Source organism: Sminthopsis crassicaudata, chromosome 2, assembly GCF_048593235.1.
Source record: "Sminthopsis crassicaudata isolate SCR6 chromosome 2, ASM4859323v1, whole genome shotgun sequence".
NCBI lineage: Eukaryota > Metazoa > Chordata > Mammalia > Dasyuromorphia > Dasyuridae > Sminthopsis > Sminthopsis crassicaudata.
Genome location: NC_133618.1, coordinates 411,991,706 through 412,004,581, shown reverse-complemented (window position 1 = coordinate 412,004,581; position 12,876 = coordinate 411,991,706). Strand labels below are relative to the sequence as shown.

Sequence of the window (12,876 nt, the reverse complement as noted above, 5' to 3'; positions counted from 1 at the left end):
TTGCTAATCTTTTATATGCAGGCTCTAAATATGTTTCCACAGAATATAACAATATATTAAGACCTAACAGAGATGAGCCCTGCACAGTATTTTAAGAACAAAACTTTAAAAAAGTAAAAAAAAAATGTACAATTCCATGCCACTTATTTACAAATATTAAATACTCTATTTTGTTTTTGTCTGCTAGTCATAAATTTCAATCTAAAGCTTTTAATGTACTGTTATAGAAAATAATACATTCAACATATCTAGAGCTTGCAAAATACATTTTTCGCCCCCTCTTAAAATATTTTCAAGACAAGAAGCAAACTCTTTTAGGACCTGGGTTCTATTGGGACTATTTTTTTTAAAGGGAAGACTTTTTTTTATTCTATTGAGTTTGCTATTCAGATGATGACTCATGTAGACTGCTTGCTAAAAACAACAATGACAAAAATTACAGTTTGAAGCATTCATCAATGCACCTTAGAATATGAAATGTTCATATATTTTAAAATAGTATTTACCTCTATAACAATAAGCTTGCGGATGTTAAAATAGAATTAGCATAAGGAATATTACTTAAAACTTGGAAAACTCAAAAATCAAATCCTTTCATCATTTCAGTGAACAGAAGAGTAAATGCATTATATTGTATATGCAATAAGGAAGTAAGACTTTTTTATTTTTAAAAACTTTTTTTCTTTAAGCCTTTTGCATAAAAATATTTTGACATATGTAGCATTTCTGTTAGGGAATTTGGTAATATAATATCTACATATAATTTGGTGAGTTTGTTGAGTATTTTTCATGACTCCTTTCATTTTCCCTCCATTTGTGCTCTTTGTGCTAACACTTTCTCCCTCTCTCTCTCTCTCTCTCTCTCTCTCTCTCTCTCTCTCTCTCTCTCTCTCTCTCTCTCTCTCTCTCTCTCTCTCTCTCTCTCTCTCTCTCTCTCTCCTTTTTTCTCCTTAACCACAATTTTATTGGGATTTTTTCACTTCCTCACTCAAAATCCAGTTTCCCAGGTGTGTTAACCATACTGCTTTGGATTTAACATACAGGATTTCTTGTTCTGTTATGATTTATTTTTAAAATAAGGAAACCTTCAGTTTCTTTAAGACAGAGGCAATGAAGTAAATGGGAATTACTGTGTTGAGAACGGAAGGCAATTCCCAGTGTGGAAAGATTCAACAAGACTATACAATTTAAAGTGACTATTGATGTGGGTTAGGGGCTTTAAGCTGAGGCTCTCTGTTTAAATATGTAGCCCAGTAGACTAAATTAAAGATTCCAAAAAGCAATGGGAAAGCTATTCTTGACAGTCGGTCAATTTTGCTTACACTATTAAAAGTTTTCTTGGGTTCTGGTGGTTTTGCTTCAGGTTTGACTTCTTTGGGTTCTATTGTTGCACTTTTGGCAATGGTGGCCAACCCAGGATCCCCCCGAGCGATGTTAGGAGTATAGCTTGTTGCTGTGGCAGCATAAGTATTGTTTTTCTTAATCAGAGGATCCTTCACTTTCTTTGGCTGGAGAGAAGAGGAAAATATTCCTTTTAGATTTTTTTTTACAAAAATAACGTAGACTAAGTCAATCTTAATAACCCATAAATCATTCTTTTAAAACAGTGATTTGACTTTATATAAGGAATGACATTTTAAATTGCCCAGACTTTACTCTGTTTTCATGCTGATTTAAGAAATACTAAATACTAATTCTAGCATTCAAAGTAATAATGACTCTTGTTAGTATTTTAACAGTATCTTGGGACTTGTTTATCTCAAAATCACTACAATCTCTGAAGAATTGGAATTTTTAAGAAGCCATTGAAAAAAAGCCATGGGATCCAAAAAATGCTTGCCACATTACACATGCATAATTCTAAAGGAGAAACAGTGTCAAAGATATAAAAAATGCATGAAAGAGATTATGTGTTTGTCACATGGCAAGAGTTTAAATAATATAAAATGTTTGTATTCTACTGCTATGCATGAGATGTCAAAAAATAACAGAAAACGTTCAATCCATAGTACATTGGAGTGAAATTCTGTAGAGGAAAGGAATGTATTATGATCATGCACAAAGGAAGAGTGGGAATGGAAGTATCATGATCTGAATAATTTGAAGGAATAAAATCTTCTTTGATTTTCTTTTATCCACACTAAAATAAATAGCTGTATATTTCTTTATCCATCTGTATGGTTTGTTTAAATTTGTCTATTTAAGTAGAATTCAGCATTGTTTCCAAAATTTCTGCCATGTTCTACAAGACAAATTATTCATAGATTTTAACAAATTACTTGAATCCCACCTATCTCCAGTTTCATTTTCTCATGAAGAAATTCAAATTCAAATTATTTCTAATGTTTTGTCATGCTAGCCATAGAATAAGATAGATAGAATATTGCTAAATATTTGGCAATTATCTGAAAATATCAGTTTCTTTATTGAGAATTGTTTTGTCATTAAAAACTGGTATCACATTGTTTAATAAGCTAAAGGAGGGGAAATTACATCTTAAATGAGAAAGTCTTATATTCACTCAATATGATATATTACAGATGGATAGATAAATAGATAGATAGATGTACATACACACACACATACACACTCAGTGTTGGTGGGGATACTCTGTGCTCCCTCTCTTTTCTTTAGAGGCAACTAGTTGGCACAGTAGATAGAACATTGGACTTAAAATCAGAAGACCTGAATTCAAATATAGCCTCAGTTGTTTAATAGCTTTGAAAAGTCAATTCAAGTCAGCCTATCTTGGTTCCTTCAGCTGTTTAAAAAAAATGGGCATAATAACAAAGCCTACCTTGCATGAAATATTTGTTATGTGCTTAACACAAACCTTGGCACATAACAAGTGTTTAACAAATGCCAGTTCCATTGTTTTCTTAAAATTGCACCTATCAGGATTTGGAGATTCAGTCAGATTAAATACAGTTTTCTGTTATTAATTGTTAAATGATATTCAATTAAATATGTTCTCTTCAGTATAATATATAACTATATTTAAAACAAGATAAATGAAGAATATGTGTTGTAGGGATACTTTAACTTTTAAAGACAATGATTATCATTTTTAATTAAATTTTCATTTAGAACATTTGAAATAATAAATAAAAAGAACCCATGGAGTGATAATGTAAGATGGTTACATGATATATTATATTAACTCATAGTATGCGTTTTTTAACAAAACTCACTCAGACAAACTGGAATTAGGCCTAAGAAGCCTATGGAAGTGTTCAAACAGGAACTGGATAACCATCTGTCAAACATATTGTAGGAGGAACCCTTCATTTGGAGATCTCAAGGTTTTTTCCAAATCCTAAAAATCCTAACATCTTAATCCAAAATTCAAAAAAAATCATTTATCCCCCAAAATATTATTGAATTTATGTTTATACAAGTTCAATCTTTGACAAAGATGGATTTTTTATGTGTTTGCTTTAAAAACAAACCCTAGACAGGGTTTAAAGACAAACCCTATCAGTCTACCTCAGAAGATAAAGGAGAAAATCACGTATATATTTAGAACAATACTATAAAAAAAGATTGGGTTTTGATAGAAATGACTTATCTGTGTAAATTAGGAATATCACCTATTTAATCAATTTTTAAATTAATATGGAAGCCAAATAGCAATCTAAAGGCTAGAACTCTCTTACAAAAATTTTAGCCTGATTCAATTTAGTATACAAATAAGTGATGAATTAGTTCATTTATTAATAATCTGAGGGAATTCATACAAGCTTTAACACTCAACTTTGAAACTAGCATTAATGCAAAGGTTTACTCTGTGGATTTTGTTTCTTTGTTCCAATCTTAGTATTCCTTTCTTTTCCCTATAGCTATAATTCCAAGAATCATTCCACCCCCCCATTTATTTCTCTTGAAATTAAACTCCTTCTTAAAATCAAGATCAATGCCACTTCTACTCAGATACTATCTCTGTTTTTCAGTTATCCATTCCTCAAGCCAAAAATGATTTTTCTCTTTCCTCTGAACTCATACCAACATTATGTAGTTTTCTACCTACATTTTATGTAATATTTATTTTACTGAATCCTATAATGCATAAAATTCTAGAAGTTTGGATTTGTAAGTTACTTTAGTTACAATATAACGCATTCATGTTATAATGTTAGAATCTCCTTATAAAAGTGGTCATAATATTTAATTAAAGGGCTTCTGAAGTAAGAGAACTTATTACTTGAAGAAATAATTAATTTTATTTTTGACAGCTGTAATTGTTATTTTTTTTTTTACTGACACAAACCCTGATTTTGCCTTTACAACTTGGATCCATTCTTTCTTATTCTGCCTCCTGAAAATAAAACAATGAAAAAACCTAATTCCTTTTAGGAAAATTACTTTTCAAATATTTGATGACACTCATCATGCCCTTTTCTTTTTCCCCTTCTTCAGGCTAAAGACCAATTAAGTTTCTTCAATTGATCTTTCAGTGATATATTTTAAATATTCCATATACCATATTACATAGTTTATCTTACCTATGAAATTCCAAAATCCAAGATTTATAGTTTAAAGGGATCTTAAGGCCTTATATTATAAATATCATGTTTTACAAGTAAAGATACTGAGGTTCATAGATATTAAGAAAACTTATAAATGATATATAGACTATAAAGTCCTAAAAGTTAGGATCCAAATAGATTATTATCTTACCTTACTTATTAAATTACCCTTTATCACTTAACACAGTGTATGTATATAGTAAATATATTTTAAAGTGTTGATTAAATGGATGAATCAACTTGGTCAATGCCCACGATATTATGTAATACATAAAAGGCATTTAAGTACTTCTTGGTTTGACCCTTTGACATGGCCCCTTCAATGAAGCTAAAAATTCATTCTAAATGGTTGAAGGAAGTATGTTCTGATTAACTTTCAGAGATTCATACACACACACACACAAAGTCATGCTCTATAGTAACAATTAGAGATGTTTACCTTTTCAGGAACAACACTTTTTCCATCCCAAGCATAACCCCTCTTGGTAAAATAATTGACAGTAGCAAATTCAATCAGTGCTGAAAATACAAAGGCATAACACACTGCAATAAACCAATCCATAGCTGTGGCATAGGCCACTTTGGGAAGAGAATTTCTGGCACTGATACTCAGGGTGGTCATAGTAAGGACAGTTGTCACTCCTAAAGGGAAAAAAATAAAACATACACAAAAAATGCAAAAGAATTAAGAATATTAATCTGTCAGTGAAGGGAAATTAAACAGCTTTATAGAATGAGAATTTATTTTCCCTTTTTTATGTTTTGGAGAATGTGGATTTCAGATTGAATGAATTATCTAATCCTGCTCCAAGTCTAGAATAAGAAGAGATAGATTTAGAAACCATCTCAGTTTTTATTTTTGTGCTTTATTTTCTATACAATTTTGTATAAATCACATGTGTTCTCTGGTCTCAAAGTCACATGGAAATCTTTTGAAGTACACACAGAAATATGTGATGTAGACTATGTTTTTAAAATATATTTTTATTTATTTGATTTAGCAATTTCATTTATTTTTAAAAGTTTAGTCCCAAATCTTTCCTTCTCTTCACTTATCCTCCAATTCTTGAGAAGGAAAATGACACCAATTACACATATAAGATCATAGCAAACATGATTTTTTCATAAGAAAAAAAATAAGGAATGTTCTAAAAGAGTTTTTAAATCTGTACCCAGAATCCATCAATACTGTCTCTGGAGGGAATAGACCTTTTTTTCCTCATTGGTCCTTTGGAATTATCTTGAATCATCTTAATTAGAGTAACTGTCTTTCACTTGATCAATTGAACATCTCATGATCATTTAATTATCACTTAATCATCATTATATTTAAAAGCAGCACACATTTTCTATGACTTTCTAGCTTTTCTTTTCTTTTTTGTAACCTACATCATATTGGTCTCAACATTGGAATAATGCAAGTTACATTGAGGTAGATGTCAACAGTCTAAATTTTAGATGGTAAGGAGGAGCTCAGTAAATGCTTTCTAAGTTGAATCAGTACTAAGCATCTAATAAATATACAAACTACCTTTTTTGGTTCTCCTTCTTTTAAGCATAATCCATGTATGTCTGGTTTTGTCCATATCATGAAAGCAGTTTCACTTTTCTGAGCATCCTCTTTTTTCACTTCCCCCAAGGCCTTTATAAAATATATACATATGTATGTATGTATATATGTAATTACCCTTTAACTAATCTTTATTCCATATCCCAAAAATGCACATGAAAAACTGACTTAATAATAATGCTTCCCATTTACATAACACTTTAAGGTCATATGACTTTTTACCATAAAGTATCTCACTAGTGGAAAAAATAGAAATTTATTCATGTTCCATTAACTTAAAACTACTTAATGGTAACTATTAAGATTCCTATGGACTAGCACTGGTTTAAGAAGGAACAACATTAGTTATTACTATTGAAACTTGGATGTTAACTTATAGCATACAGAAATGATTGGAATGTCATTGAACTTTTCTGGACCTCTTGTTCTTCATTTATTAGAAGAAAGACTTGAACCAGAAGATCTTTAAGGTCTCTTATATTTCTAGAGAGATGATCCTTATAACAATAATTAAAGTAAATATAATGACTTGAGCATTGAGGTCTTTTTGAAATCCAGAGAATGTAGTCCATATTTCACTAAATATTTTTTCAATTACAAAGTTTTTTTTTTATTTATCAGCTATCATTATAACTATTCATATCTTATAATCAGTTCTTTCAGAGATTTGCAGTTCTTGTTGTTTATATGCAGAGTGCATAGTCTCACTGTACCATAAGTAATGTAAAATTAATGCATTTAATGATGAACAGGCTGATTTAAGAAAGGCCTGGAAAGACTTACATAAACTGATGCTGAGTGAAGTGAGGAGAACATTGTATTCAGTAACAGCAAGATTCTGTGATGATTAACTGTGGGGCTTGATTTTTTTCAACCGTGAGGTGATTTGATTCAAAGCAATTCCAATAGACTTGTGATGGAAAGTACAATCCACATTCAGAAAAAGAAATATGGAGTCTGAATGTGACTTTTGTTGCTGTTTGTTTATTTTTCCTTTCTTACATTTTTTTTCTTTTTGATCTGGTATTTTTGTGCATCATGGTGAATATGGAAATATGTTTAGAAAATTGCACAAGTTTAACTTATCTTGGATTGCTTGCTGTCTTGGGGAGAGGAGAGGGAATAGGAGGCAGAGAAAAATTGGAACACAAGATTTTGCAAAGGTGAATGTTGAAAACCAGCTTTACATACATTTGGAAAAATAACACTATTAAAAGTAAAATAAAAATAAATAGTTCATGTAGATACCATGATTATCAACCAAGTTCTTAAATCTCCTAGGTGATAGGGGTTCCCTTGCATATAAAATCAATGCAGGATATGGAATACATACTTTTATAGACATTTATATATTAAGGACACATGTCTTATTTATACATAAAGACAGATAAACATTTTGTCTTTCCTAATGTAATGTATTTTTTTGAGATTAAGGATTATTTCATATATATAGAATATATGTACATGATAATCATTGATTGATTTTAGTTGACAGAAGATATAACTAACAGGCTGCTTTCATTTATATTTAAAATGTATTTAGGAGTTCTTAAATCATATTTTAATAATTACTCACTAATTTATAAAATATAAGTTTATATAATTTTAGTTGCAAAACTTAAGGGATTTTTATTGCACAGTCTACAATCCCTCAGGCAGGGTCCAGTTTAAAATAATATACTCAGTTCAAGCTAAAAAGATCAAAAACATATTTACTAGTAAATGTTAAAGGTATAAAGGTCTCAGGGAAAAAAAAAACTGTATTTGAGATTTTGTTAAAGGCAAAACATTTGGAAAAAAAATGCATCTTGAAGCTCGTAAAACCTTGATCACATCAAAGTTTCCAATGTCATTATAATTATCAAAAGGGCATATATCAGTCAGAGAAAAGGCCTTTGGAAAGCATTGTGATCGAGGCTTGCTACTTGTAGGATATTCTACATAACAAGGGAATTCTCTCCAAAGCAAGGAGGGGAATTACTTTTGCGGGCAATTTTTGTTCTCAAATTTGCCTGTACAATTTCACTCATAAAATACACACACACACACACGCACGCACGCACGCATGCATGCATGTATGTGCACACACACAACTCACTCCCCCAAATATGCTTGGTGTTGGCTTTTAAAATCACTAATGAGCAAAATTTCCTGATTTTAATACATCTTTTATGACTTTGTCTTCAACTCTGATAAACAGCTAAAGTGCTAGTTATGTAACAGAAGATAACAAAGAGTATGGGTTAAAAGAAAAGCTTGAACAGCTGACTAAGGAAACAATAGTGGCATCTAGCATTTTAGAGTACTTAGAGGTTTGCAAAGCATTTTGCAAATGTTATTTTATCCTCCCTACAACCCTTGAGGAAACTGAGAGATAACAAGTTTAAGGGACTTGCTGAGGATCATATAGGTCATAAGTATAATTAAAATACAGGTCATTTTTACTCCACTTCTATTACTTTGGTCATTAAGATTATAATTATCAAGGACCTGATTCTCCACTATGAGGAGAAATGGGGATACTGAATTAAAAATGATAGGATTCTTAAAAGGAAATAATTTCTCTACAAGTCATGATATGTGAAAAGAGATCTGTACATATTGTAGCATGCTTCCAACTCCCATAGTATGAGAATATTTAAAATTTAATGTTTTGACTTTTTTATATATATTTGTGGAATCTGGGGCAATTATAATTAAATTGGCACTAAGGCATTCGAGGTGAGTTCATAGATTCAAAACATTAGAACAAGTCACTTTGCCTTTCTTGACCTCTTTTTCTTCATCTGATGACCCTGGACAAGTCACTTAACCCCAATTGTCTCAGAAAAAAAAAAGTGTTGAGAATTATTTCTACATGGAAACTGAACCTCATTGTTCTCTATACAATGCTGTCCTATACCTTTATCCATCCCAGGGTTAACACAATTAAGATCTCATCATCATTGTTTTCTCCCAATCATTTTCTCCTAAACATAACACAAATGTGGGATGAACAATCTGGGAGACTTTCTTTCCTAATCCAATTTTCCAACTTTCTTTCCTAATCCAATTGAATCCACAGTTGGACTGTCCTTTGTGTAACCAGTTCCTCCCATCACATTATCTTTTGTCCCATTTCTCTAGTAACAAATATTTTTGTTAAAAGAAGAAGGATTCCTGATGAAAATGTTTTGAAAATTGACAGCAATTTAAAATGCAATAATATTTATATGTTATATGTTAATTCCTGAAGTATTTTTAATCACAATATAATATTGTGGGTATTTTATGTTTTGAAATATTCCTATTAATCATTACATTTCTTTGTTCAGGTATAAAGATGTCATTTTGAATTTTTTTCTAAATATGTTTATATATTATACATTAAAATCATTTTGTTATTAAAATCACTATTTACTTCTACTAAAGGACCTTGTTATTCAAAAGGGCCTTGAGGTTATTTTTAAAAGCAAACATTGCTTGGGTGATGTGAACAAATATTGTCTATCTCTATCTGTTGTCAAATTCCTATTTTTACAGCCTTTTTCTATTTTTTAATAAATGGTTATCATTTTTATTACATATATATTTCATATATAATTAATATGATATTATAATAATTAATATTAATAATACAAGATTATTAAATGGATCTCAAGATAGCAACATTACTTTCTTCCCTCATTCCCATTCTCTAGATACATGTGATTGAAATGGAAATACTCATTTTTCACTTACCAAACACAGTTCTTGCTGGAACTGACTCTCGGTTGAGCCAAAATGAAACTTGGGAGAGGATAACTGTCATTATACAGGGTAAATATGTTTGAATAACAAAGTAGCCGATTTTTCTCTTCAAGTGGAAATGGGTGGTCATAACAACATATTCTCCTAGAAACCAATAAAAAGGAAATCATAAATTATGATTTGTCCTAGAAAAAAATTTTTTTTTTTCCCTCTAAGATTCACCAAGAGCAAATCCTGATAATACTAGCACACTCTGGAAAATCCTATTCATCTTGGAAAAAAAAACTCTTTATGGAACACAACAAAATTTCTAATGTCAAGATATTTGATTGATATAACAAATGCCATTAAAGTCTCTCAAATAGCATAATTCAATCCTACACTTAAAACTCATCAACATATTCCATCATGTAGCTGAATTTAGAGCTGAGAAAGATTTTATAGGGTAATAGAGCTCTCTTGTTTATATTTAAGGAAACTGAGTCCTAGAAAGTTTAAATGATCTGCTGAAAGTCACAAGGTAAAAAATATCTGAGTTAAGATTCAAACCTAGACTCTATAATTTCAAATCTACTGCTCTAATCACTCTATCACATGAACTATGAACTGGATTAGGGAGAGGTGTGTAATAATGATCATTAAGATTCCATTCAAAATTTAAAATTCATGATTATATGGCTTTTATCAATTGACAAATCAGTTTGCATTACAATATAAATTGATTTTTAGATATAATTTTGATATCATGTTCACAAAAATTAATTCAAAGATAAAATTAAATTTTGTATGGAAGGAAGTTTAACTAAATAAACTTATTTAATAAAGCACGTATCAAATGTCCACCATTGTCATGAGGTTACAAAGACAAAAATAAGATGATCACTGCACTCAAGAAGTTAACTCTACAAAACACCTATGTCACCTTTGTCAAGTTAATTCCCTTCTCTGATCCCTAGTTTCTAAATCTGAAAACCAAGAAATTGCAATTTATGTCCTGTATAAGGTTTTCAGTTTGGGGATTCTATGCAATATCTTAAGTATTGTGCTTTTAATTTTATTGTGGCTTTGGAGAGTGTGAATATGCTCAACCTAACAGCTGGTTTAAATCAATCACTTTTTTCAAGATCCAAAAATAATAAGACCTTTGTACACATTGTACTTTGTACTCATTTTAAGTAGGTAAAGATACAACCAAATATTGGGTGAATATTTTTCACTTGGAAACATGATCAAATTTTTTTTATTTTATAATTTTTCTACATTTCTCTTTTTTCCAAATATTTTTTAAAAAAATTTATATAAAGTCTCAAAGATGGTACCATACTGGATCAACTGGATCAACAATTGCTTCTAATAGCATCAAGAGCACTGAAGGTATGAAAATCAGTCTGGGAGATGTTCATTTTGTTTATATAGTAAGCATGTATTAAATTCATGGTATTTACTTGTTCAGCAAAAATATTTCCACCAGAAATGTTTGAGGTTGCATAAATTGTGCTTTATATATGAGGTCAAAAGTTTAAATATTATCTTCTTTGGTGATTAAATGTTAAATCAAAATTCTAGTTAAATAATTTTTCATTTTTCAGTGAAGCCATAATATTGTTTTCTCACAAAAGAGATACAACAGGCTATACTACAGGTCTGAGAAATGAGATAGTTTTCCTAACTCTACCATTACTTCTCTGGTCTTAATCAAGATTTGGGTTTCCATTTCCTTTGTAAAATGAGAGATTATAACTAAATGTTTTCTCATGTCCAGCTCCGATGTCCATTGCCTTATAAGCTAAGAGTACTGGATACTTAAGAAAGTCTCAGTCACTTATTCATTTATTCATCAAGCTTTGATTATGTATCTACTACATGTAATATATTTTGTAAATATTTTGGATTAAAAGAAAAAAATGAAGCAATATTTGCCCCTAAGGAATTTATATTCTTCCTGTACAAAGTAGAAGCCATATCTGACAATTGTCTCATGATAAGAAAGGAAACTAGACCATTTTTTTCAGTTTTTTTTATTTTGCACTTCAATATTTGAACTGGATAACTGTCCAGAAAGAAGTCCTATTTAGAAATTTGTTCCCTCAGCTGATGCACTCAACATATAGAAATAAAAATATAAAATATATTGAGCACAAAGAGTGCTGATTTTTTAGCAAGACAATACTTTGAAAGTGGCAGATGATTTCTATCTAAATGGAACTTTGAGTCTTTCAAATATTCATTTGTCTTCAATAGGATTGTAGTAATAAATGTGATCTTTTGAAAATTGTAAGTCATTTTAAATTCAACTTTTTGCCACATTCTTTTTTTTATTAACTCAAAAAATTCTAGAAGGGTTTTAAATAAAAATTAACTTTGACATGAAAGTGAAAATGGCCTTTTCTTCTTTATCTGGTAGTTTGTCTCTATTGCATTATTATGAATAATTTTCATTAGTTTGATGGAAAATAAATGAAAAAGTACTTTTTTGTTATGTGATTTACTATGGTCTAGATATTGTGGTAAGTGCTAAGAAAATAAAGAGACAAATGAGTATGTCCCTGAACTCAAGGAAGTTGTATGGAAGAAGAAAAGATATGTTTTAGAAAAAAATTCACTTTTTATCTTTTTCACTGCATTTAATGATCATTTAATTAATGAACTCTGATAGCAATGAGGAAAGATACATCAATAATCCTTATCAAAGTTAAGTGTTAGAAAGGTCACTCTTCCTTTCTATAATATTTTACATTAGAATCACTTAAATATTACTGTGATTCTTGTAATAGTCTTTGATAACCATAATTCTCAAAGACCTCATTGTTGGAGAAGAGTAATATAGCTTTCAATATACTATAATAACAATAGTGATAATGACTACTACTGCTCTTGCTACTACTAATAGTAGAGCTAATGAAAGCTTGTATTTATATAGGATTTTGAGGTTTGCAAGATGCTTTGCATATATAGTCTTTGTTGACCTTCACAATACCTCTGTGAGTAGAAACTATTATTATCCTTGTTTTACATATAAAAAAAATTACTGAGGCTAAGAGATATTGCTTA

General features: G+C 30.1%; 1 protein-coding gene across 3 annotated transcripts in view; it reads right to left on the bottom strand.

The window, feature by feature from the left end:
• Positions 1-340: 340 nt before the first annotated feature.
• The window catches only part of GABRA1 (gamma-aminobutyric acid type A receptor subunit alpha1), a 59,525-nt gene continuing 46,989 nt past the window's right edge, over positions 341-12,876 (bottom strand). For all 3 annotated transcript variants that reach the window (XM_074291998.1, XM_074291999.1, XM_074291997.1), the window contains 3 exons: positions 9,817-9,969; positions 4,966-5,168; positions 341-1,508 (listed from right to left, as the gene is read on the bottom strand). In XM_074291998.1, the coding sequence (XP_074148099.1) occupies positions 1,197-1,508; positions 4,966-5,168; positions 9,817-9,969 (668 nt within the window). In that variant the 3' untranslated portion in view covers positions 341-1,196. The remainder of the gene's footprint in view (positions 1,509-4,965; positions 5,169-9,816; positions 9,970-12,876) is intronic.